A 22,968-nucleotide genomic window follows, 5' to 3' on the forward strand; every position below is an offset into this window, starting at 1 on the left:
TGAAAATGGTAGTTATAGGTTATTTGTTCGTTGATTATTGTCCAGCGGCGAATATTTCATGCAAATGAGGGCTTTATAACTCATTGTGTTATGTTGTTGTTACATTGACGATTAGATATAAATATAATGTGATGTATGCGTGCAAATGAGAGACTGTCGATCCAAGTCTAAATTAATATATAGAAAGTAAACAATTATACGGTTTTCAACAAGGAATCTTGGCTTACACCGATCAAGCAAGGAATGAAAGGCCCCAAAATGACTGGTGTTAAATAAATCAAACAATGTCTGATTATATTTACAGATTTTAAGTCTTTGAAAGAAAAAAAAATCACTATATATACCGGGGAAAACATGTCTATGTTCGCGCGACTTTATAATATTTTTTCTTTTTCTTTTATAGAAAACAAGAAGAAAAAAGAGCCTAATGACACAAGCATACCTTTCTCGTTATTTCTGAAGTGTGCAAAAAATGCGTTATCTTCAAAAAATGGACGACAACATCTGTTTTGGGACACGTACTCTTATTTTTGGCACTATTTTTTTGAGGATGCAGCAGCCGAGGCTCGTATGGCCGAGGAGGAAGGATTCGATAACGACTTTTACAGTGATTTTGATGAGGAATTTTACTAATTTATTTTGATTGGGAGTGTGTGTTGAGGATTGGATTGTTCGGAGTTGAAAGTGTGTATGAAAGGTGTGCTCGTTGGTTAATGTGTGTATGGAAGGTGCGCTTGGTGTTGAATATGTGTATGGAATGTGTGCTCGTTGGTGAATGTGTTGAATGTGAGTATGAAAGGTTTGTTTTGGTGTTAAAAATGTTTTGGGAAGTGATTGTGGGAAAAGTGTGTGAGTGTGTGTTTAAATTAGAGTGCATGTTATTTTCTTTTTCGTGTCTTATTTTCTTTTCTTTTTTATGTTTTTTTTCAATTTATTATTATTTTTTTTTCTTGAAAATAAATATTTGTATTTTTGTTATTTATGGATTTATAATTTTCATATGATTTGCAAATCGTCTAGTAATAGAACGTGATTCGTTATTTGGAATGATTTCCCATTAAATATACATGTTGCTGAAACTTTACAGCTTAATGTTCAGTGGTTGTCGTTTGTTTATGTGTTTCATAAGTGTTTCTCGTATCTCGTATCTCGTTTTATATAGCTAGATAAGACCGTTGGTTTTACAAAAGTCATATTTGGGACCTTTTATAGCTTGGTGTTCAGTCTGAGACAATGCTCCGTGTTTTAGGCTCGTTAATTGTTGACCTATAATGATTTACGTTTACAAATTGTGACTTGGATGGAGAGTTATCTCATTGGCACTCAAACTATATCTTCTTATATCGATGATGCGGTGTGGGATCTGTTTTTGAAGGCTATATGGTGACCGATAGATTCCAACTTCTACGTCCTTTGATCTCTGTTGGAAAATTGTCTCATTGGCAATCATACCAGATATTCTCATTTTTATATTTTGTAGCCGATATGAAAATTAAGGAGGATTTCATTTTTGTCGAGCCTGCGACTTTTGTCGCAGAAAGCTCGACATAGGGATAGTGATCCGGATACGTCGTCGGCGGCGTTAGCTTTCTTCTTTAAAGCTTTATATTTTGGAAGTTGGAAGACCTGGATGCTTCATACTTTGTATATAGATGCCTTATGTTACGAAGTTTATGTCAGTCACATGACCAGTGGTGCCCTTGACCTCATTTTCATGGTTCAGTGATTACTTGAACAAAAAATTAAGATTCTTTGTAATAATGTTAATTTCTCTCTTATTACGAGTAATAGGATAACTTTATATTTGGTATGTGCGTACCTTGCAAGGTCCTTATGTCCGTCAGACAGTTTTCACTTGACCTCAGCCTCATTTAATGGATCAGTGATTAAGGTTAATAAGTTTTGATGGTCAAGTCAATATCTCAGATACTTTAAGCAATATGTCTAGTATATTAGGTGTATGAAAGGACTGTAAGGTGTACATGTCCAACTGGTAGGTGTCATCTGACCTTGACCTCATGTTCATGGTTCAGTGGTATTAGTTAAGTTTTTGTGTTTTGGTCTGTTTTTCTTATACTGTATGCAACAGGTGTACTATAGTTCGTGTATGGAATTATTGTAAGGTGTACATGTCTAACTGGCAGGTGTCATCTGACTTTGACCTCATTTTCATGGTCCATGCAGTGGTCAAAGTTAAAGTTATATGAAACCTCAAATTAAAAAAAATGATGCACATGGTTTTTTTTATAACAAAATGGATAGTTTCCATTCTTAAACTTATGTGCATATACTTTTTCTGTAGAAAATTCTTTATTTTGTCCACATTTAGAAGAAGTTTACTTTTCTGTAATTGATTGCTTCCAGGAAGCAATTCGCCGACATATTTTTGGTATGCAGTGACCTTAGCGTGAACCTTCTCGTAAAAATTCGGTGATCGCAATACTCATAGATCTGTCACTGAAATAAACTATTATCTAATTGTACATGCTAAACACGTGCTCAATGTCCATGTTTTTTTGTTGAATGTTTACTATAAGGTGACAATCGGTAAACTTTGGAGTCAAAGCACGGCATTTAATGAGATGCCAAATTTGTTCAATACTATATGCAATAGGTCAACTATATTTGGTGTATGGAAATATTTTATGATGAACATGAACATAATGAACATGTTAATCTCGCAGGTTTTATTTGACCTTGACCTCATTTTTACGGTTCATTGCTCTGTGTTAAGTTTTTGTGTTTTGGTCTGTTTTCTTAATGTATGAGCAACAGGTCAACTATATTTGTTGTATGGAAGAATTGAAAGCTGGACATGTCTGCCTGACATGGTTCATTTGACATTGACCTCATTTTCACATTTCTTTGGTCAATGTTTAGTTTACTTGGTTAAGTCTGTTACTAAGAAACTAAAAGCAATATGTCAACTATATTTAGCGTTTGAACTCTTGTTATTATTCATATGTGATGCACATGAACAAAAGTTCAAGATGAGGTTACAAGAATGTTGAAATCTAACATAAAGCTATGTCATGTCTAGTTTGGTGTAATAATGTGTACAAAAAGATAGCGCATGCTCTATCTAATCAAACTATCGGTATAGTGACCTTGATCTATGACTTTTTCACCTCGTTAAAGTGACATACATGTATAAGTTCCATGTCTAAGTCACTAGTTCTATAATTTTCCAAGCTACGACCACTTACTTTATTATGAAACCTTCGATGGAGATTATCGTGTTATACGCGTTTCCTAAAGTTGGTCTCATTTCAATGTCAAGGTTTGAAAGGTTGTGGCGTTCATGATCATTTATCTCTATGAAGGCCAGATGTCAAGGGTTCAAATGGTATACGAATCTCCAGAGTCTATAAGTTATAGCTCCGAGTTATTGGCACAAACATGATTCCTTTGATCTTCGAGGGAGCTATTCATACACAGCTGGTTACTTTTGCATGTGCATTGTTTAACACTATCATGAAATGATATTGTTTATAAATAAAATGATATTGAGTAGCATGTTTTTCCGACATGATGTAACATTTTATCAAATGAATAAAAGGATATTGAGTAGCATAATATACACACATGTTCGAACATTTTATAAAACGAATAAAATGATATTGATCGAGTAGCATGTAACTGTTATTCCGACAGAATGTAACGTTTTATCAAATGAATAAAAGGATATTGAGTGGCATGTTATACCGTTATGTTGTAATGTTTTAAAAACGAATAAAAGAATATTGTTAACATGTTATTCCGACATGTTGTAACATTTCAAAGCATGTTATTCCGACATGTTGTAACGTTTTATTCAATGAATACAATGATATTGAGTAGCATGTTATTCCGACATGTTGCAACATTTTAAAAAAAATGAATAAAAGGGTATAGAGTGGCATGATATTCCGACATGTTGTAACATTGTATTAAATGAATAAAATGATAGTGAGTAGCATGTTATTCCGCCATGTTATAACATTTCATTAAATGAATAAAAAGATATTGAGTGGCATGTTAAACCGACATGTTGTAACATTTTATTAAATAAATAAAAGGATATTGAGTGGCATGTTATACCGAAATGTTATAATGTTTTATTAAATGAATAAAATGATAATGAGTAGCATGTTATTCCGACATGTTATAACAATTTATCGACTGAATAAAAAGATATTAAGTAGCATGTTATTCCGACATGTTGCAACATTCTGAAAAATGAATAAAAGGATATAGAGTGGCATGATATTCCGACATGTTGTAAGATTTTATTAAATGAATAAAATTATAGTGAGTAGCATGTTATTCCGACATGTTATAACATTTTATTAAATAAATAAAAGGATAGTGAGTGGCATGATATTCCGATAGGTTGTAACATTGTATTAAATGAATAAAATGATAGTGAGTGGCATGTTATACCGACATGTTGTAACGTTTTATTAAATGAATAAAAGGATATTGGGTTGCATTTGATTTGGGCAGCAGTCCAACGACACAAAAATTCAAAAGACATCTGAACATCGGATATTCGACAACATTTTTAATGTCCGAACAACATGTTGAAATAGTTTACATTTTTTAAAGAGGTCATAAATTGCGTTCGTAAAATAAATCGTGCATATGGTGTAATGGCATTGCTTTGTTTTGTACTTTATATGGTATATCAATATTTATTTTCATATACAGTGTATGTAAAGTGCGAATCCTAAAATACCATTTTCACTGTATATGCCATGCATTTCTGATGTAGAATGGTAAATAAACAGACGAAAAAATTGTGATTTTTGAAGAAAACGAAGAAAATTGTTCACATGTATTATGTTTAGTAATAAATAATACAAGTTATACAAAGTAAGAGATGTGAACGGGTTTTTATCGCGCCGAGAGCCATCCATACGTGAAATATATATACTGAAATAGATGACTATTTAGGACGTTTTACGAACAAATCGTGCAGTTGATTAAAAACTAGCAAGAAAGATGTAGTTGCAAAAAAATATTCATTTCAACACAATTATTAATGTTGTATAACGTAGAATAGCTTTTGTTATTCAGTTTGACCATATTGTATTGAATTCCACTATGATGCTATCTTTAGGCGAGTCATGTTTAATGTTGAATAATGATACTTTACTTTCATGTTCACTGTAGAGCGATTCATTACTATTGTATATGCGGTGCATTTTCACTGTATGAATTTTATCAATTTTTATGCATTAAATTCCAAATTCAGCCGACTTGCTCAAACAATAATTAAAGTAAGAAAAGGATTTGATAGTGCTGACTTTAAGATGAAAAGTTTGATTGAACACTCTAATAAATTCAATAGAATCAATATTTATTTCAAATAAAACACATCGTTGTCATAATATAACAATATATAATGGATCATTTCAGAATTGACAGTGTTTTTAGATTAATGCAAAATATTTTCAAATGCATGCCAATTTGATAAAATTCACGTTTCTGCAGTAGTCATTATACGCATGTGCATATAATTTATCAGAATCTTTATTTAAAGTGTAGTTATATTTATCCAATGCATTGAAACTTCATCACTGAATACGTACATCTCTCATGTCTATCGAAATAGAATGGGATACAAAGGGATAAAAACAACAATACTTTCTTATACCAATTTCAATGAGGTTTTGAAGTAAGATTTTTGATTTTGGGTCCGGTTTTAAATTGGCCCACAGGGTCCCAAAATAAAATTTGAGGTTCTTTGGTAGGCTGAATCTATACATGATTGTGTTTATTATTATTTTTTTAATTTTTGGCCCATTTAACAAGTTCGTGAGGTCCAAACTGTCAAGAAATTAATTCTTTTGGATTTCAACAACAGTTGAATATTTGGGGTACTTTGGAATGCTGAATCTTATCGTGTTTTTAAATTTGGTATTTTGGTATTTTGGGCCAAGTTATCGAAATGGTCCACATTGAGGCCCAAAGGGTCCGAAATTCAACATTTTTTTTATTTCATCAAAAATGAAGTCTAGCTTGAATGTTGTGTACATACTTATTCCAAACTGTTCAGGGTTCGACCTCTGCGGTAGTATCAAGGGTGCTCTACAACACGTACATCATGTTCCAATGCAACTTTATCAGTATACGTTTTTGACAGATAAGGTTTGCCCTACACAACTTGACTTGCATTTCACGCTTTAATGACTTTGGATAATTATATGTCACATTGTCGTTTCATTTTATACAGTAAAGAACATGCAAGCAACAATCGAGCTAAAAACTATCTTTCCTTCAAAATATGGATATTGAAGCATTTGGGTGCGCAACAATAGGGGAGGCAAGTGAAGATGAATCACAGAAAAAAGAACTAATTAAAAGTTAAGGAGGGGTCTTCATACCAATGCACGTATTGTTCTTTCAAGACGAAATGGGTAGTTTTCCCAGGCAAAAGAAGATCCACACTAATGGGTTAAACATATGTGACCAGTGTGAATTAAAATCTTAAGACTTTTCAATAAGCATAACAACTGATAGCCTGGTGAAAGTATGATTTGTACTCATTGTTCCAAACACTTCAAAAGCAGAACTAGGCAGTGGTGGATCCAGAACGTTTTGAAAGGCGGGCCCGATGGCTGACCTAACAGGGGGGGGGGGGGGGGCTCAGTTCACGCTTCAGTGATTCCCTATATAATCAACCAAATTTTTCCAAGGCCCCCTGGATACGCCTATGCTGGCATAGCTTACCATATGAAGAAAGCAACAGGAACTTTTAATCACATCTGCTCGTTTTATAGTAAAACATTAAAAATGCTTCGCTGACCGCAGAGATCGAACCCTGAACAGTTGGGGCAAATTTGAACACAATATTAAAGCTTGATACTATCTGAATTTGGATTGTGATCAAAGTTATGACGTTTTATAGATTTCTGACACAAGGTAAATGTGGTCGAAGATCTTAAATCGTATGCGCAATACTGTGCAACTGGAGGTTTCTTCCCGCCCATAACATTTTGTTTTCCTTCTAGGATAAATAACCATCAAACCAAATCCCAGTCTTGGTTACATCTTCTGACATCAGACTCGGACTTCTCTTGAACTGAATTTTAATGTGCGTATTGTTATGCGTTTACTTTTCTACATTGACTAGAGGTATAGGGGGAGGGTTGAGATCTCACAAACATGTTTAACCCCGCCGCATTTTTGCGCCTGTCCCAAGTCAGGAGCCTCTGGCCTTTGTCAGTCTTGTATTCTTTTAATTTTAGTTTCTTGTATACAATTTGGAAATTAGTATGGCGTTCATTATCACTGAACTAGTATATATTTGTTTAGTGCCAAGCTGAAGGACGCCTCCGGGTGCGGGATTTTCTCGCTACATTGAAGACCTGTTGGTGACCTTCTGCTGTTGTTTTTTTTTTTCTATGGGCGGGTTGTTGTCTCTTTGGCACATTCCCCATTTCCATTCTCAGTTTTATTTCCTTTCTGGTAATGAACCTTGTAGTACAATTTTAGAGAGGTCCATACACCTGAACACAAGATATTGTCTGGAAACTAGAAACATGTTTGTTTTGCCATTTCTTTTGTCCCTAATAATGTTTTGGGCAATTACCCCCGAACCAAATCCCAGTCTTCCCTTTGTGATATTGTTCCTTGTCGTACAATGCGAAAAAGATCCAAAAACGTACACACAAGTAATTATCCGGAAACAACAAACATGATTGTTTTTGTCCCTTTTTTGTTCCTTCAGTACTAAACTGTAAGTACCATAACCCCAAAATGAATCTACTTGTGGTATTGAACACTGTGGTACAATTTCAGAACAATCAGAATTCTTATACACAAGTAATTATCCTGAAACTTAAAACATGCTTCTTTTATGCCCCTTTTTCGTAAACGGTTGGAACCATCATCCCCAACATTATCCCAACCTTCCTTTTGTGGTATTGAACCTTCTTTAAAATTTATATAGATCCATTCACTTAAATTATAGTTGTCTCGACACCAAATGAGTCTTCGGACGACGCAGACGATAACGACATCATAGCAATATATGAACCGAAAAAAAAAACATTGCGGGGAAACATGGCAGTACAGTTCACACATGTCAATACTGTGGGAAAACGTCTAAATGGCCAGACAGTTTCTATAGACATACACAAGTTCTAATAGAAATAAATATTAAAGTAATCAAATAAGTTTTTCATTTGTTGCAAGTCTAATTATTACATTAATCTACAATAAAAAATCATCGCATTTTCGAAAATTCTACATCAGAAATGAATGCAATACAGTGATAATTCATCGCATCTATAGTGAAAATGGGTCGCTTTTAATAACTGATATTCTATGTTATGTTGCTTTTATAACACATATTTGAACTTTAATACTGATATTTTACATTAAAAAGACACATCATAATGAAAATATGTTAAAATTTAGTTTCAAATCAATTATTTTGGTATTTTCAAAACGTAAACAAATAAAGTTTTCCCATGATCCTTTATTCTACAATGAACATACTCGCATGCAACAGTGAAAATGAACTGACTGGATTCGTACTTTATATACACTGATATATATATTTATGAAATTTTATCTTAGGTATAATTGTTGGATGCTACCTGTTTGCATTTCAGTTATTGATATTTTATTAACAATAACGCGGAAAGGCAAATCGGCGAAAACTCAAAATGATTAAAAGACGTAAACGTGTTGTCTACCAAGTTTTTATAAGCGATTTCACATTATGAATTTATAAATTGTCGCTGTCTTTATTTTATACCTCCCAACCCCCTTTTGTGTGTATTCATTTTAATTCTTTACATTTTGTTTTCAGAATAACATTTTATGTCCAGATTGTTGAGGTAAAAGACGATGGTTTCGGTAGGTAAAGTTTGTAATTCAAATATTCGACGGAACCTCTAGCCTTTGTTAGTTTTATGAGTGTGTGATTTTATTTTTTTTTAATTTGGTTTATTCGTATGTTGTAGAGTTTAGTGTGGCGTTTATTTCATTTCACTAAACTATACTACACATTTATTATTATTGTTCATGTTTATGAGTCAGCTCAGGCCCATCTCCAGTTGTGGGATTTTCTTAGTGCGCTGAAGACCCATATTAATTTTGTTTATATAGATGAGACCGTTGGTTTTCCGGTTTGAATGGTTTTACACTAGTAATTTTGGGGCCCTTTATAGCTTGTTGTTCGGTGTGAGCCAAGGCTCCGTGTTGAAGGCCGTACTTTAACCTATAATGGTTTACTTTTTAAATTGTTATTTGTATGGAGAGTTGTCTCATTGGCACTCACACCACATCTTCCTATATCTATTATAAGGCTGTTTTCTGTTCTTTAGTCGGGTTATTGTTTATTTTCCATATTCCCAGTTTATGTTCTTTATGTTCTTTATTCTACATTTTTGGTATTGAAAGAGAAGTTCTTCCATAATATAGGGTTAAGAGGAAATATTATAATATCTGTTACTAACAGAATAAAGGGTTAAGAATATTTTTTTCAACAGGAACAAATACATGTACATGTATATCACGGCATTGTTTATAACAAAGCTGCAAGGGGACTTCTGTTATGCGAAACGTGTGGACGATTGCTTGTATGAAAATCGTATATTTGTAAAGTATTCAGGCTCCTTGGATTTACCATTTGTTACAGGGTAAATTATTTTGGCCAACAACACCTATTTTTCATTTTATAAAAACTTTAATAGCTCATAAAAGGTCATTTCAGAAAATTTCAGCAGAATCTTAATATCTTTTCTTTTGATTTAAGACCCAAATAATACCAATGCAAAAATACAAAGTAAAAGTCAGAGTCGGCCTTTTCCCGCAATTCAAATATAAAAAAAAAATATCTCGAAAAGGAGTTCCATAACCTATCAAATATTTTAAGCTTATTTTGTTCTTTTATTTATGCTCTTCTGAATATAATTGTCCATTTAAAATTCTTTTTAATATTTCACCTAAGTACATCCTTAAGTGGTTGTTTTCTAGAGAAAGAGACAGACAGAAAATACTGAGAGGACAATAAAACCTCGCAAGTCTAAGATAAACAGACATTAAGCTGCCCCCCCTTTTTTTCAAAAAAGGAAAGAAAAAAAAGCAATCAACTGTTAAAATCTACAAAACACTTAAAATAGAAAACACGGTACGAACAGTGCCATCAAATCTGAAATTTATCCAATTGAAATCGGAGATAACATGCATGCGCAACGCATATACATGTATAGACGTTCATAATCGTACGACGTCACTATACATATACATGTAATCCATAGTAACGTTATAGTTATCTTAAGTTATAGACAGACAAAGATTCACGTACACTCAAAGCTCTCATTGAAGTTCTTCTGCTTTAGTTTAGTTTAACTACAAGTTGATAAAAGTAAACTTATAGTAACGGTAAGTATAACTATTGTTACTAATATATAAGTTATTGTATGATCGAAAATTTTATGAAAGCAGGATTAAGAATCCAACAAATTTTCTTCTTTATAGTTCAGCATTCCACCAACATACAATGGATAATACTGGTCTTTACAGCCGATTAATGGTAGTAGTATACGTTAAAAAAGAGAAAAACACTTGAAATAGTAAAAAAAATGACTGCTCGGCCATTTTTTTTTTTTAAAGTTGTGAATAAAATAAAAACAGTGTAATACTATAATTATAGACTTTCAAGCAATCTTACACAGGGGAGAGCTGAGAGGTTCTCGTCAAATATTTTATGGACTTTCGTATCTTAAGAAACGAAAGGAATTATATAATTATATATAAAGACGATCGTGTACTCTCTATTAGATCGTTGTCAGAATATTTTATTTTACTTAGTTATATTTAAAGCAATATGTTTAGATATATACTTTATCTTTTTTTTAAATTTAATTACAGAGGTATTACCATGACAAAAGACAGAAAGACTGGGGTCAATGTTGTTCGACGTATCCGATCATTCGTGTTTGGAAAGGTAAAATACGCATAATACTTGCTTTTAGTGGTAATCCACTTATATGTTTCTCTTCGCTTAGTCTCGTATCCCTACTGGTTTTTAACAAATCATTATCTGTGTACTCCAAAGACATATATACTAAATATAATGAAATTGGAATGTTCTAAGCACATATAGACAATAGAAAAGAAGTGTCAGTTAGATAATACCAGCATATTTAAAAAAAAATAAAAAAAACTTAACGTATTTTATATTACTTGTGTGCTTATCACGTATAAACCTAATCTTTTATCAATTCATTAAATTAATGTGGATTTTTATATCTTGACTTTTTAAAAACAGTTTTTTATTTCTGTACCGTAATTACCATTTTGAAATGGTTTAAAGCTAACTAACACAGGACAGGATCGCAGATGCAACAATGTTATTCCTCCTTTTTTCTACTCTACTTGCCTTTCTGAATACATTTTATCGTTTCAATCATCTCCATTACTTGTTGTTTTTTTTTTAGAAGAAAGGAATAAATAGAAACAACAATTGTAATATCCCTAGCTTAGCTGACACTACAATCAAGTATACACCTCAGAAAAATAATAGACAACAACACCAAGATGATATACAACAACAACAGCAGCAGAGGCAAGATGACGGACAACAGCAGCAACAACACGAACAAAATGAAAATGGTAATTATAGGTTATTTGATCGTTGATTATTGTCCAGCGGCGAATATTTCATGCAAATTAGGGCTTTATAACTCATTGTGTTATGTTTTTGTTACATTGACGATTAGATAGAAATAAAACATGTTGTATAGTTAGTTATCAAGGGTACCCGGATTATAATTTAGTACGCCAGACGCGCGTTTCGTCTACATACGACTCATCAGTGACGCTCATATCAAAATAGTTATCAAGCCTAACAAATACAAAGTTGAAGAGCATTGAGGATGTGTGCCAATGGCAATAAGACAACTCTCCATCCAAGTCTCAATTAATATATAGAAAGTAAACAATTATAGGATAAAGTGCGGTTTTCAACAAGGAATCTTGGCTCACACCGATCAAGCAAGCTATAAAAGGCCCCAAAATGATTAAATAAAATCAAACAATGTCTGATTATATTTACAGATTTTAAGTCTTTGAAAAAATAAAATCACTATATATACCGGGGAAAACATGTCTATGTTCGCGAGACTTTATAATATTTTTTATTTTTCTTTTATAGAAAACAAGAAGAAAAAAGAGTCCAATGACACAAGCATACCTTTCTCGTTATTTCTGAAGTGTGCAAAGAAGGCGTTATCTTCAAAAAAGGGACGACAACAGCTGTTTTGGGACACGTACTCTCATTTTTGGCACTATTTTTTTGAGGATGCAGCAGCTGAAGCTCGTATGGCTGAGGAAGAAGAATTTGACTTTGATAGTAAAAGCTACTTTGATGACGAATTTTACTAATTATTTTGTTTGTAAAATTTGTGTATGGAAGATGTGCTCGTTGGTGAACATGTTGAATATGTGTATGGAAGGTGTGCTCGTTGGTGAATGTGTGTATGGAAGTTTTGTTTTGAGGAAATGTTTGTGGGTAAAGTGTGTTTGTGTGAATATGTTTGAATGTGTTAATTTTCATTTCTTTTTCGTGTCTTATTTTCTTATTTTCTGAATTACTTTGTGTTTTTATTTTTTATTTTTTGTACTTGAAATTAAATATTTTGTTCTTTTTAGTTATTTATGGATTTATATTTTTTATATGATTTGTATATCATCCAATAGTCAGTGATTCGTTTGTAATCTTCCTTTGAATATACATGTTGCTGAAACTATACGGCTTAATGTTCAGTAGTTGTCGTTTTTAATGTGTTTCGTGAGTTTTTAGTTTATTGTTCCAAAAAGAGACAAATGGATTAGACACAAATTTTTCAACTTAGTAACGTCTTCTCCAATATATACATAAATATACACATGAATGAACATTACATAAATATGACTTTAACCAATTATTATTTAAGCATGAAGATATAAAAATAAATTACATATAAAGTTTAAGAATCGAATCAATGGATATTTACCACTTAATATAACCAATCGAGTGCGCCTATTTCGTTAGTGTTTCTCGTTTGTCGTCTTTTTATAGATTAGACCGTTCATTTGTTTTACACTAGTCATTTTTGGGACCTTTTACAGCTTGGTGTACAATGTGAGACAAGGCTCCGTGTTATGGGCCGTATTTTGACCTTTTAATTCAATGGTTTACGTTTACAAATTGGGACTTGGATGGAGAGTTCTCTCATTGGTACTCATACCATCTCTTCTGACATCGTGTTATACGCTTTTTATTCTTAGCATTATGTTCCTAAAGTTGGTCGTATGTCAAGGTCAAAGTCTGAAAGGTCGTGGCGATCTTGATTCTTAATCTCTATGAAGGCTAGGCCTTGAAGTCATAAATTTTTTGAGTCAGTTATTTGTACTAGTACTCCAAAATCAACCGATCAAAATGTTGGATTTCAAGCATGGTTTTATTGCTCCGAGCACTGAGCAAAGTTTCATGACTTCAACCCCCGGTTTCATATGGTCAAATCGTATGAGGACCTCCAGAGTCAACAAGTTATAGCCTCCGAATTATTACCACAAACGAGATTCCTTAGATCTTCGAAGGGGCTAGTCATACACAGCTGGGTACTTTTGCATGTGCAGTACTTTTAAGTATTTCGAAATTATTGTACTATTCCATTGCCAATATTTCACTGTACTGCATGTACTTAAAGGTGTAACAGTTTCATTCGTTTGATGTGAGAACATTTTAGGTACATAAAGTATTTTGTACCAATACTTTCAAAGTATTGTACTTTGAGTAAAGTGATTTTGTAAATAATAGTAAACAATAAGTACTTAATACTATATATGTATTGTTACTTCATAATTATATACATGTACAACGTAGTTACAAAGCTTCAAATGTGTAGGACAAATCTATTATACTGTAAAATTATTTGTACCAAATAAGTACAACAGCTTCGATTTCGTCATTTTCAGTACAGAAATGTTAGTTCTAACAAAGTGTAAGAGACGAAAGATCTGAAATCAAAAAGGGTATATTGAAACTCACAAGTCGAAAAGTTATCTCTGCATATGTGTGCCTGTTCCATGTCAGGAGACAGTGGTTTTCGTTTGTTTATATGTTACATATTTGGGCTATGCTCATTGTTGAAGACCGTACGGTGACCTATAGTTTTTAATATCTGTGTACTTTGGTCTCTGTGGAGATTTGTCTCATTAACAATCATACCACATCTTTTTTATATTGACAATGTTATGACAAAGAACGGAAAACAAATAAACATCAAACAACAGTACAAACCTCGCATTTTCCCGTTTCTAAGCCTCATACAAATAAATGTCATATTTCAAGACACTATACGTATATTGTTTTTATACTGAAATCGATAAAAAAATAACAAAAATAACAAAAATATGAAACAAACATTATTAAAAAAAAGTGTTTGGAATTTCCCCCTTGGGGTACCATTTTGGGGTATTTCCCTATGAGCGTAGTCTAGGCGGTAAGCATTGACAATTTAAGGAATAAGAAAGGGAAAATGACTTTAATTAATAACATTTGATAAACATGGTATATAAATTACCAATTTGAAGACATAACAGGTTTAAATTCATAAAAGTTTGACCATTGTTACTACATGTTGTCATGGTTGTGACGTGACATTGTAAGTAGGCGGGGCTTATAGGTGAGTTGAGGTCATTGACGTATAAAGCTAACGTTTATACGTATATTTCAATAGTTTATTTTACAATGTTATATGTAAAATACTGTATGTTGTATCAATCATATATGTTATGTGTATATGCCCCCCTGGGGACCTAATTTGGAAAATAAAATTTATCTTATCTTATCTTATCGTATAGCTTTATCTGTATAGTAAAATAGCTGATTGCAGTATAATACAACTTATTATTAAACCTCTTGTTTGTCGCAACCTTTACGACATACATGTATGATGGAACATATCTATTTCATTTTCAGTGGCGGATTTATGTTTTTAAATAGAAACCTATTACTTCTTATTATGCAATCGTCAAACATTTTTATCTGGTTATGAACAGCGCTACTTTTACTATTACGGACAAAGCAATATTCGTTTGACCATATAGGTCAAATTTTCGAAATTTTATCGTTACCTTATACAGACAATTCGTATACACATTACACCCCTCAATTTGAGATTTGACTAAGCTCTCCATCTATGTGTTTATATTTAATCAATAATTCTACCAAAGGGATGTTTATAATAAAAATAATTATGCTTTAAATAATGATGGGAAGGTTTTAAATATTAGTGGCAATAGGTTTCCTCTCCAGTTCTGTAATCATTTTCGAATTTTTCCTTTGACCGATGCAGACGCTTCGCACACAATACACCCCTCAATTGAAGAATCGACTTAGCTCTCCCATCAAGTCGCAATAGGGTTTTTCTCTCCATTTCTGTAATCATTTTCGAATTTTTCCTTTGACCGATGCAGACGCTTCGCACACAATACACCCCTCAATTGAAGAATCGACTTAGCTCTCCCATCAAGTCGCAATAGGGTTTTTCTCTCCATTTCTGTAATCATTTTCGAATTTTTCCTTTGACCGATGCAGACGCTTCGCACACAATACACCCCTCAATTGAAGAATCGACTTAGCTCTCCCATCAAGTCGCAATAGGGTTTTTCTCTCCATTTCTGTAATCATTTTCGAATTTTTCCTTTGACCGATGCAGACGCTTCGCACACAATACACCCCTCAATTGAAGAATCGACTTAGCTCTCCCATCAAGTCGCAATAGGGTTTTTCTCTCCATTTCTGTAATCATTTTCGAATTTTTCCTTTGACCGATGCAGACGCTTCGCACACAATACACCCCTCAATTGAAGAATCGACTTAGCTCTCCCATCAAGTCGCAATAGGGTTTTTCTCTCCATTTCTGTAATCATTTTCGAATTTTTCCTTTGACCGATGCAGACGCTTCGCACACAATACACCCCTCAATTGAAGAATCGACTTAGCTCTCCCATCAAGTCGCAATAGGGTTTTTCTCTCCATTTCTGTAATCATTTTCGAATTTTTCCTTTGACCGATGCAGACGCTTCGCACACAATACACCCCTCAATTGAAGAATCGACTTAGCTCTCCCATCAAGTCGCAATAGGGTTTTTCTCTCCATTTCTGTAATCATTTTCGAATTTTTCCTTTGACCGATGCAGACGCTTCGCACACAATACACCCCTCAATTGAAGAATCGACTTAGCTCTCCCATCAAGTCGCAATAGGGTTTTTCTCTCCATTTCTGTAATCATTTTCGAATTTTTCCTTTGACCGATGCAGACGCTTCGCACACAATACACCCCTCAATTGAAGAATCGACTTAGCTCTCCCATCAAGTCGCAATAGGGTTTTTCTCTCCATTTCTGTAATCATTTTCGAATTTTTTCTTTGACCGATGCAGACGCTTCGCACACAATACACCCCTCAATTGAAGAATCGACTTAGCTCTCCCATCAAGTCGCAATAGGGTTTTTCTCTCCATTTCTGTAATCATTTTCGAATTTTTTCTTTGACCGATGCAGACGCTTCGCACACAATACACCCCTCAATTGAAGAATCGACTTAGCTCTCCCATCAAGTCGCAATAGGGTTTTTCTCTCCATTTCTGTAATCATTTTCGAATTTTTTCTTTGACCGATGCAGACGCTTCGCACACAATACACCCCTCAATTGAAGAATCGACTTAGCTCTCCCATCAAGTCGCAATAGGGTTTTTCTCTCCATTTCTGTAATCATTTTCGAATTTTTTCTTTGACCGATGCAGACGCTTCGCACACAATACACCCCTCAATTGAAGAATCGACTTAGCTCTCCCATCAAGTCGCAATAGGGTTTTTCTCTCCATTTCTGTAATCATTTTCGAATTTTTCCTTTGACCGATGCAGACGCTTCGCACACAATACACCCCTCAATTGAAGAATCGACTTAGCTCTCCCATCAAGTCGCAATAGGGTTTTTCTCTCCATTTCTGTAATCATTTTCGAATTTTTTCTTTGACCGATGCAGACGCTTCGCACACAATACACCCCTCAATTGAAGAATCGACTTAGCTCTCCCATCAAGTCGCAATAGGGTTTTTCTCTCCATTTCTGTAATCATTTTCGAATTTTTCCTTTGACCGATGCAGACGCTTCGCACACAATACACCCCTCAATTGAAGAATCGACTTAGCTCTCCCATCAAGTCGCAATAGGGTTTTTCTCTCCATTTCTGTAATCATTTTCGAATTTTTCCTTTGACCGATGCAGACGCTTCGCACACAATACACCCCTCAATTGAAGAATCGACTTAGCTCTCCCATCAAGTCGCAATAGGGTTTTTCTCTCCATTTCTGTAATCATTTTCGAATTTTTCCTTTGACCGATGCAGACGCTTCGCACACAATACACCCCTCAATTGAAGAATCGACTTAGCTCTCCCATCAAGTCGCAATAGGGTTTTTCTCTCCATTTCTGTAATCATTTTCGAATTTTTTCTTTGACCGATGCAGACGCTTCGCACACAATACACCCCTCAATTGAAGAATCGACTTAGCTCTCCCATCAAGTCGCAATAGGGTTTTTCTCTCCATTTCTGTAATCATTTTCGAATTTTTTCTTTGACCGATGCAGACGCTTCGCACACAATACACCCTCAATTGAAGAATCGACTTAGCTCTCCCATCAAGTCGCAATAGGGTTTTTCTCTCCATTTCTGTAATCATTTTCGAATTTTTTCTTTGACCGATGCAGACGCTTCGCACACAATACACCCCTCAATTGAAGAATCGACTTAGCTCTCCCATCAAGTCGCAATAGGGTTTTTCTCTCCATTTCTGTAATCATTTTCGAATTTTTTCTTTGACCGATGCAGACGCTTCGCACACAATACACCCCTCAATTGAAGAATCGACTTAGCTCTCCCATCAAGTCGCAATAGGGTTTTTCTCTCCATTTCTGTAATCATTTTCGAATTTTTCCTTTGACCGATGCAGACGCTTCGCACACAATACACCCCTCAATTGAAGAATCGACTTAGCTCTCCCATCAAGTCGCAATAGGGTTTTTCTCTCCATTTCTGTAATCATTTTCGAATTTTTTCTTTGACCGATGCAGACGCTTCGCACACAATACACCCCTCAATTGAAGAATCGACTTAGCTCTCCCATCAAGTCGCAATAGGGTTTTTCTCTCCATTTCTGTAAATATTTTCGAAATTTTTCTTTGACCGATGCAGACGATTCGCACACATTACACGCCTCAATTGAAGAATCGACTTAGCTCTCCCATCAAGTCGCAATAGGGTTTTTCTCTCCATTTCTGTAAATATTTTCGAAATTTTTCTTTGACCGATGCAGACGCTTCGCACACAATACACCCCTCAATTGAAGAATCGACTTAGCTCTCCCATCAAGTCGCAATAGGGTTTTTCTCTCCATTTCTGTAAATATTTTCGAAATTTTTCTTTGACCGATGCAGACGATTCGCACACATTACACGCCTCAATTGAAGAATCGACTTAGCTCTCCCATCAAGTCGCAATAGGGTTTTTCTCTCCATTTCTGTAAATATTTTCGAATTTTTCCTTTGACCGATGCAGACGCTTCGCACACAATACACCCCTCAATTGAAGAATCGACTTAGCTCTCCCATCAAGTCGCAATAGGGTTTTTCTCTCCATTTCTGTAATCATTTTCGAATTTTTTCTTTGACCGATGCAGACGCTTCGCACACAATACACCCCTCAATTGAAGAATCGACTTAGCTCTCCCATCAAGTCGCAATAGGGTTTTTCTCTCCATTTCTGTAATCATTTTCGAATTTTTTCTTTGACCGATGCAGACGCTTCGCACACAATACACCCCTCAATTGAAGAATCGACTTAGCTCTCCCATCAAGTCGCAATAGGGTTTTTCTCTCCATTTCTGTAATCATTTTCGAATTTTTTCTTTGACCGATGCAGACGCTTCGCACACAATACACCCCTCAATTGAAGAATCGACTTAGCTCTCCCATCAAGTCGCAATAGGGTTTTTCTCTCCATTTCTGTAAATATTTTCGAAATTTTTCTTTGACCGATGCAGACGATTCGCACACATTACACGCCTCAATTGAAGAATCGACTTAGCTCTCCCATCAAGTCGCAATAGGGTTTTTCTCTCCATTTCTGTAAATATTTTCGAAATTTTTCTTTGACCGATGCAGACGCTTCGCACACAATACACCCCTCAATTGAAGAATCGACTTAGCTCTCCCATCAAGTCGCAATAGGGTTTTTCTCTCCATTTCTGTAAATATTTTCGAAATTTTTCTTTGACCGATGCAGACGATTCGCACACATTACACGCCTCAATTGAAGAATCGACTTAGCTCTCCCATCAAGTCGCAATAGGGTTTTTCTCTCCATTTCTGTAAATATTTTCGAATTTTTCCTTTGACCGATGCAGACGGTCTGCACACAATACACCCCTCAATTGAAGAATCGACTTAGCTCTCCCATCAAGTCGCAATAGGGTTTTTCTCTCCATTTCTGTAAATATTTTCGAAATTTTTCTTTGACCGATGCAGACGATTCGCACACATTACACGCCTCAATTGAAGAATCGACTTAGCTCTCCCATCAAGTCGCAATAGGGTTTTTCTCTCCATTTCTGTAAATATTTTCGAAATTTTTCTTTGACCGATGCAGACGCTTCGCACACAATACACCCCTCAATTGAAGAATCGACTTAGCTCTCCCATCAAGTCGCAATAGGGTTTTTCTCTCCATTTCTGTAAATATTTTCGAAATTTTTCTTTGACCGATGCAGACGATTCGCACACATTACACGCCTCAATTGAAGAATCGACTTAGCTCTCCCATCAAGTCGCAATAGGGTTTTTCTCTCCATTTCTGTAAATATTTTTGAAATTTTTCTTTGACCGATGCAGACGCTTCGCACACAATACACCCCTCAATTGAAGAATCGACTTAGCTCTCCCATCAAGTCGCAATAGGGTTTTTCTCTCCATTTCTGTAAATATTTTCGAAATTTTTCTTTGACCGATGCAGACGATTCGCACACATTACACGCCTCAATTGAAGAATCGACTTAGCTCTCCCATCAAGTCGCAATAGGGTTTTTCTCTCCATTTCTGTAAATATTTTCGAAATTTTTCTTTGACCGATGCAGACGCTTCGCACACAATACACCCCTCAATTGAAGAATCGACTTAGCTCTCCCATCAAGTCGCAATAGGGTTTTCTCTCCATTTCTGTAAATATTTTCGAAATTTTTCTTTGACCGATGCAGACGATTCGCACACATTACACGCCTCAATTGAAGAATCGACTTAGCTCTCCCATCAAGTCGCAATAGGGTTTTTCTCTCCATTTCTGTAAATATTTTCGAAATTTTTCTTTGACCGATGCAGACGATTCGCACACATTACACGCCTCAATTCTAGAACCGACTAAATTCTCCATCATGGTATTTTTATTTAATAATTAATTCTATATTAAAAACATGCTGATGGAAAGGTTTCAAATATCAGTCGCAAAATTTGTCTCTCCAGTTCAATAAACATATCATTTAATTTACTTTTGTGACTCATTTATATCTATGGATGTAAGCTCCCTCTCGATTTTTAAAAATAGCAAATTTAACGTTTTGGATCATAAAGTGGGGTGGGGTTAGGGGGAGGTTTATAAATCAATAATATGTTATTCAATAAATAAATTTACTTTGTAAACAATGAATTTAACCGAACAAAATTAACTATTTTTATATTTATATTTGCTCTAAATCTCTAAATATGCATGAAATATTTGCGACTGTACATCAAGCAATCAGCCAACAAGAGTTGATGTATGCTAAATATGAATAACTGACTTGGAACAAACCAATGCTAATACAATCACTTAAACAATAGTTGGAGCACTGACACAACTTGCGCTAGTCTAGAAAAAAATGGACAAGATAAAACAAATGTGTGTAGATTCAAGATTTCAAATTATTTTTTAAGGTGTTTTATTTTAGGTTTTTGTTTGTTTGATAAAACTGAACCAAACTAGTTGCAAAAAGGGAATTATTGTTTTACTATATGACCTTCATTAATGATGGACCTGGGAACAGTATATCTAACTTATAATATATATGTTCCTGGATGGACTAAACAAAAACATGTTTTGATTTTTCGTTTTATCTCGTTTCTACGGGGCGCTGAACGGGACTCTTGTGGTTTTGTACTCGAAATTCAATTTGTACGGACAAAAGTGAGTTTTGTTCAACAAAAATGAGTTCAGTTTAACAAAATTTGTAGTATATTACAAATTAAAATTTTGTCATACAAAATTATCTTTCAGTGGACAAAAGTTACTTTTGTCATGACAAAATTCATTTTTGTATCACAGACTTGACTTTTTGTTACCTAATTTGAAAATTGGGCGACAAAAGTCAATTTTGTATGCAAATTTGTTTAGTTTGGATTCTGTGGACTAATTTGCATACAAAATTGACTTTTGTGAGACAAAATTGACAAAATTGAATTTTGTCTCACAAGTTATTTTTGTCTAACAAAAGTCAATTTTGTCTCACAAATGTCAATTGGTCGTCACAAATGTCTATTGGTCGTCACAAAATTGACTTTTGTCGTCACAAAATTGACTTCTGTCGTCACAAAATTGACTTCTGTCGTCACAAAATTGACTTTTGTCGTCACAAAATTTTGTCGAGACAAAATTTTCACAAAACTGAATTTTGTCTCACGAAAGTCAATTTTGTCTAATTTTGTGTCACAAAAGTTAATTTTGTCTCACAAAATTGAATCTTGTCTCACACAATTGACTCTTGTGTTTTGATTTCCATATCAGGTAACAAAAGTCAATTTTGTATGCAAATAAGTTTATATTTGCATACCTTTTAGACAAAATTGACTTTTGTCATGACAAAAATGAATTTTGTCATCACAAAATTGAAGGTCTCATTTAACAAGTCTGTATCACATAGTTTTGTAAGACAAAAATGATTTTGTTATGACAAATTGGATTTTGTACAAAACCAGAGGAGTCCCATTCGGCGCCCGTAGTTGCTACATGTAATTTCTCTTTAAGATTGACATACTCAAACATTAACGTTCGCGGAGTTTCTGTCTTGCTGTGAAAAAAAGTAAATCTTTAAGTCTTAATAGTGTTAGCACCAATAATATCATTTAAGGAGGCTCGAGGGTATAAACATTTCAGAAAAAAATCAAACATTTGTTTTTCATTACAAATTTTATTTATTTCCTTTAGTAGTTGTTACTTTATCATATGGTACAAAAATCATTCAAAACAATCAATTCATGTTGGCCCCAGATGACTTTCAAAATGTATACATCATTGAAAAAGTTCCAAATTATCTCCCTTTGGTGGAAAAATGCCATTTTTTGGCTCTAAAATTGAAATATCTTTTTCAACTCATCGGTGACTTATCTTTTTTAATATAATTTTCATATAAGCTGTACTTAAACTAAATTATTGTAAAATTTTAGTGATTTCTGTAATAAATTTCTTTTTTTTATTTCGATATTACCTTTATTTCGTCTATTACCTCAACAGAAAAATACCACCTTTACAAAAATATATGCTTCTTTCGAAGGCAGGTTGTGAGCGCAAATGAACGGTGACCCCACTTTTTTATTTTATTTTTCTATTAACTATAAGATAAAGTTCATTTTTAGAAAAATATAGAGAAATCCTATATAAATGATTTAGACCCGCGAACCCCCTTAATAATATAAATCATAAAAAAGTAATCATTTTTATTAATGATTGAAATATTTTTTGAAAATAACCAATGCGCGAAATACATTATTATAAAGCGGAAGTCATCGACCCACCAGATAAAATCACAAACCTGACAACTGTCTATTCATTTATTTTCGTGAATATTTAATTTGAACATGACAAATCATGTTTGTGGTTCACATGTAACCACGAAA

At 34.1% G+C, this 22,968-nt stretch overlaps 1 protein-coding gene across 2 annotated transcripts; it reads left to right on the forward strand.

Annotated features, from left to right (window-relative positions):
- Window positions 1-10,264: 10,264 nt before the first annotated feature.
- Window positions 10,265-12,390, forward strand: LOC139526990 (phospholipase D A-like). 2 transcript variants are annotated; one of them, XM_071322190.1, is made up of 4 exons: window positions 10,265-10,380; window positions 10,870-10,945; window positions 11,439-11,613; window positions 12,155-12,390. In XM_071322190.1, the coding sequence occupies exons 2-4, from the start codon at window positions 10,880-10,882 to the stop codon at window positions 12,382-12,384; spliced, it is 471 nt and encodes a 156-aa protein (XP_071178291.1). In that variant the 5' UTR covers window positions 10,265-10,380; window positions 10,870-10,879; the 3' UTR covers window positions 12,385-12,390. The 2 variants fall into 2 exon arrangements, with proteins under 2 accessions (XP_071178291.1, XP_071178293.1); XM_071322192.1 differs by having other exon boundaries at window positions 11,442-11,613.
- The last annotated feature ends 10,578 nt before the right edge of the window (window positions 12,391-22,968 follow it).

Source organism: Mytilus edulis, chromosome 6 (assembly GCF_963676685.1).
Source record: "Mytilus edulis chromosome 6, xbMytEdul2.2, whole genome shotgun sequence".
Lineage (NCBI taxonomy): Eukaryota > Metazoa > Mollusca > Bivalvia > Mytilida > Mytilidae > Mytilus > Mytilus edulis.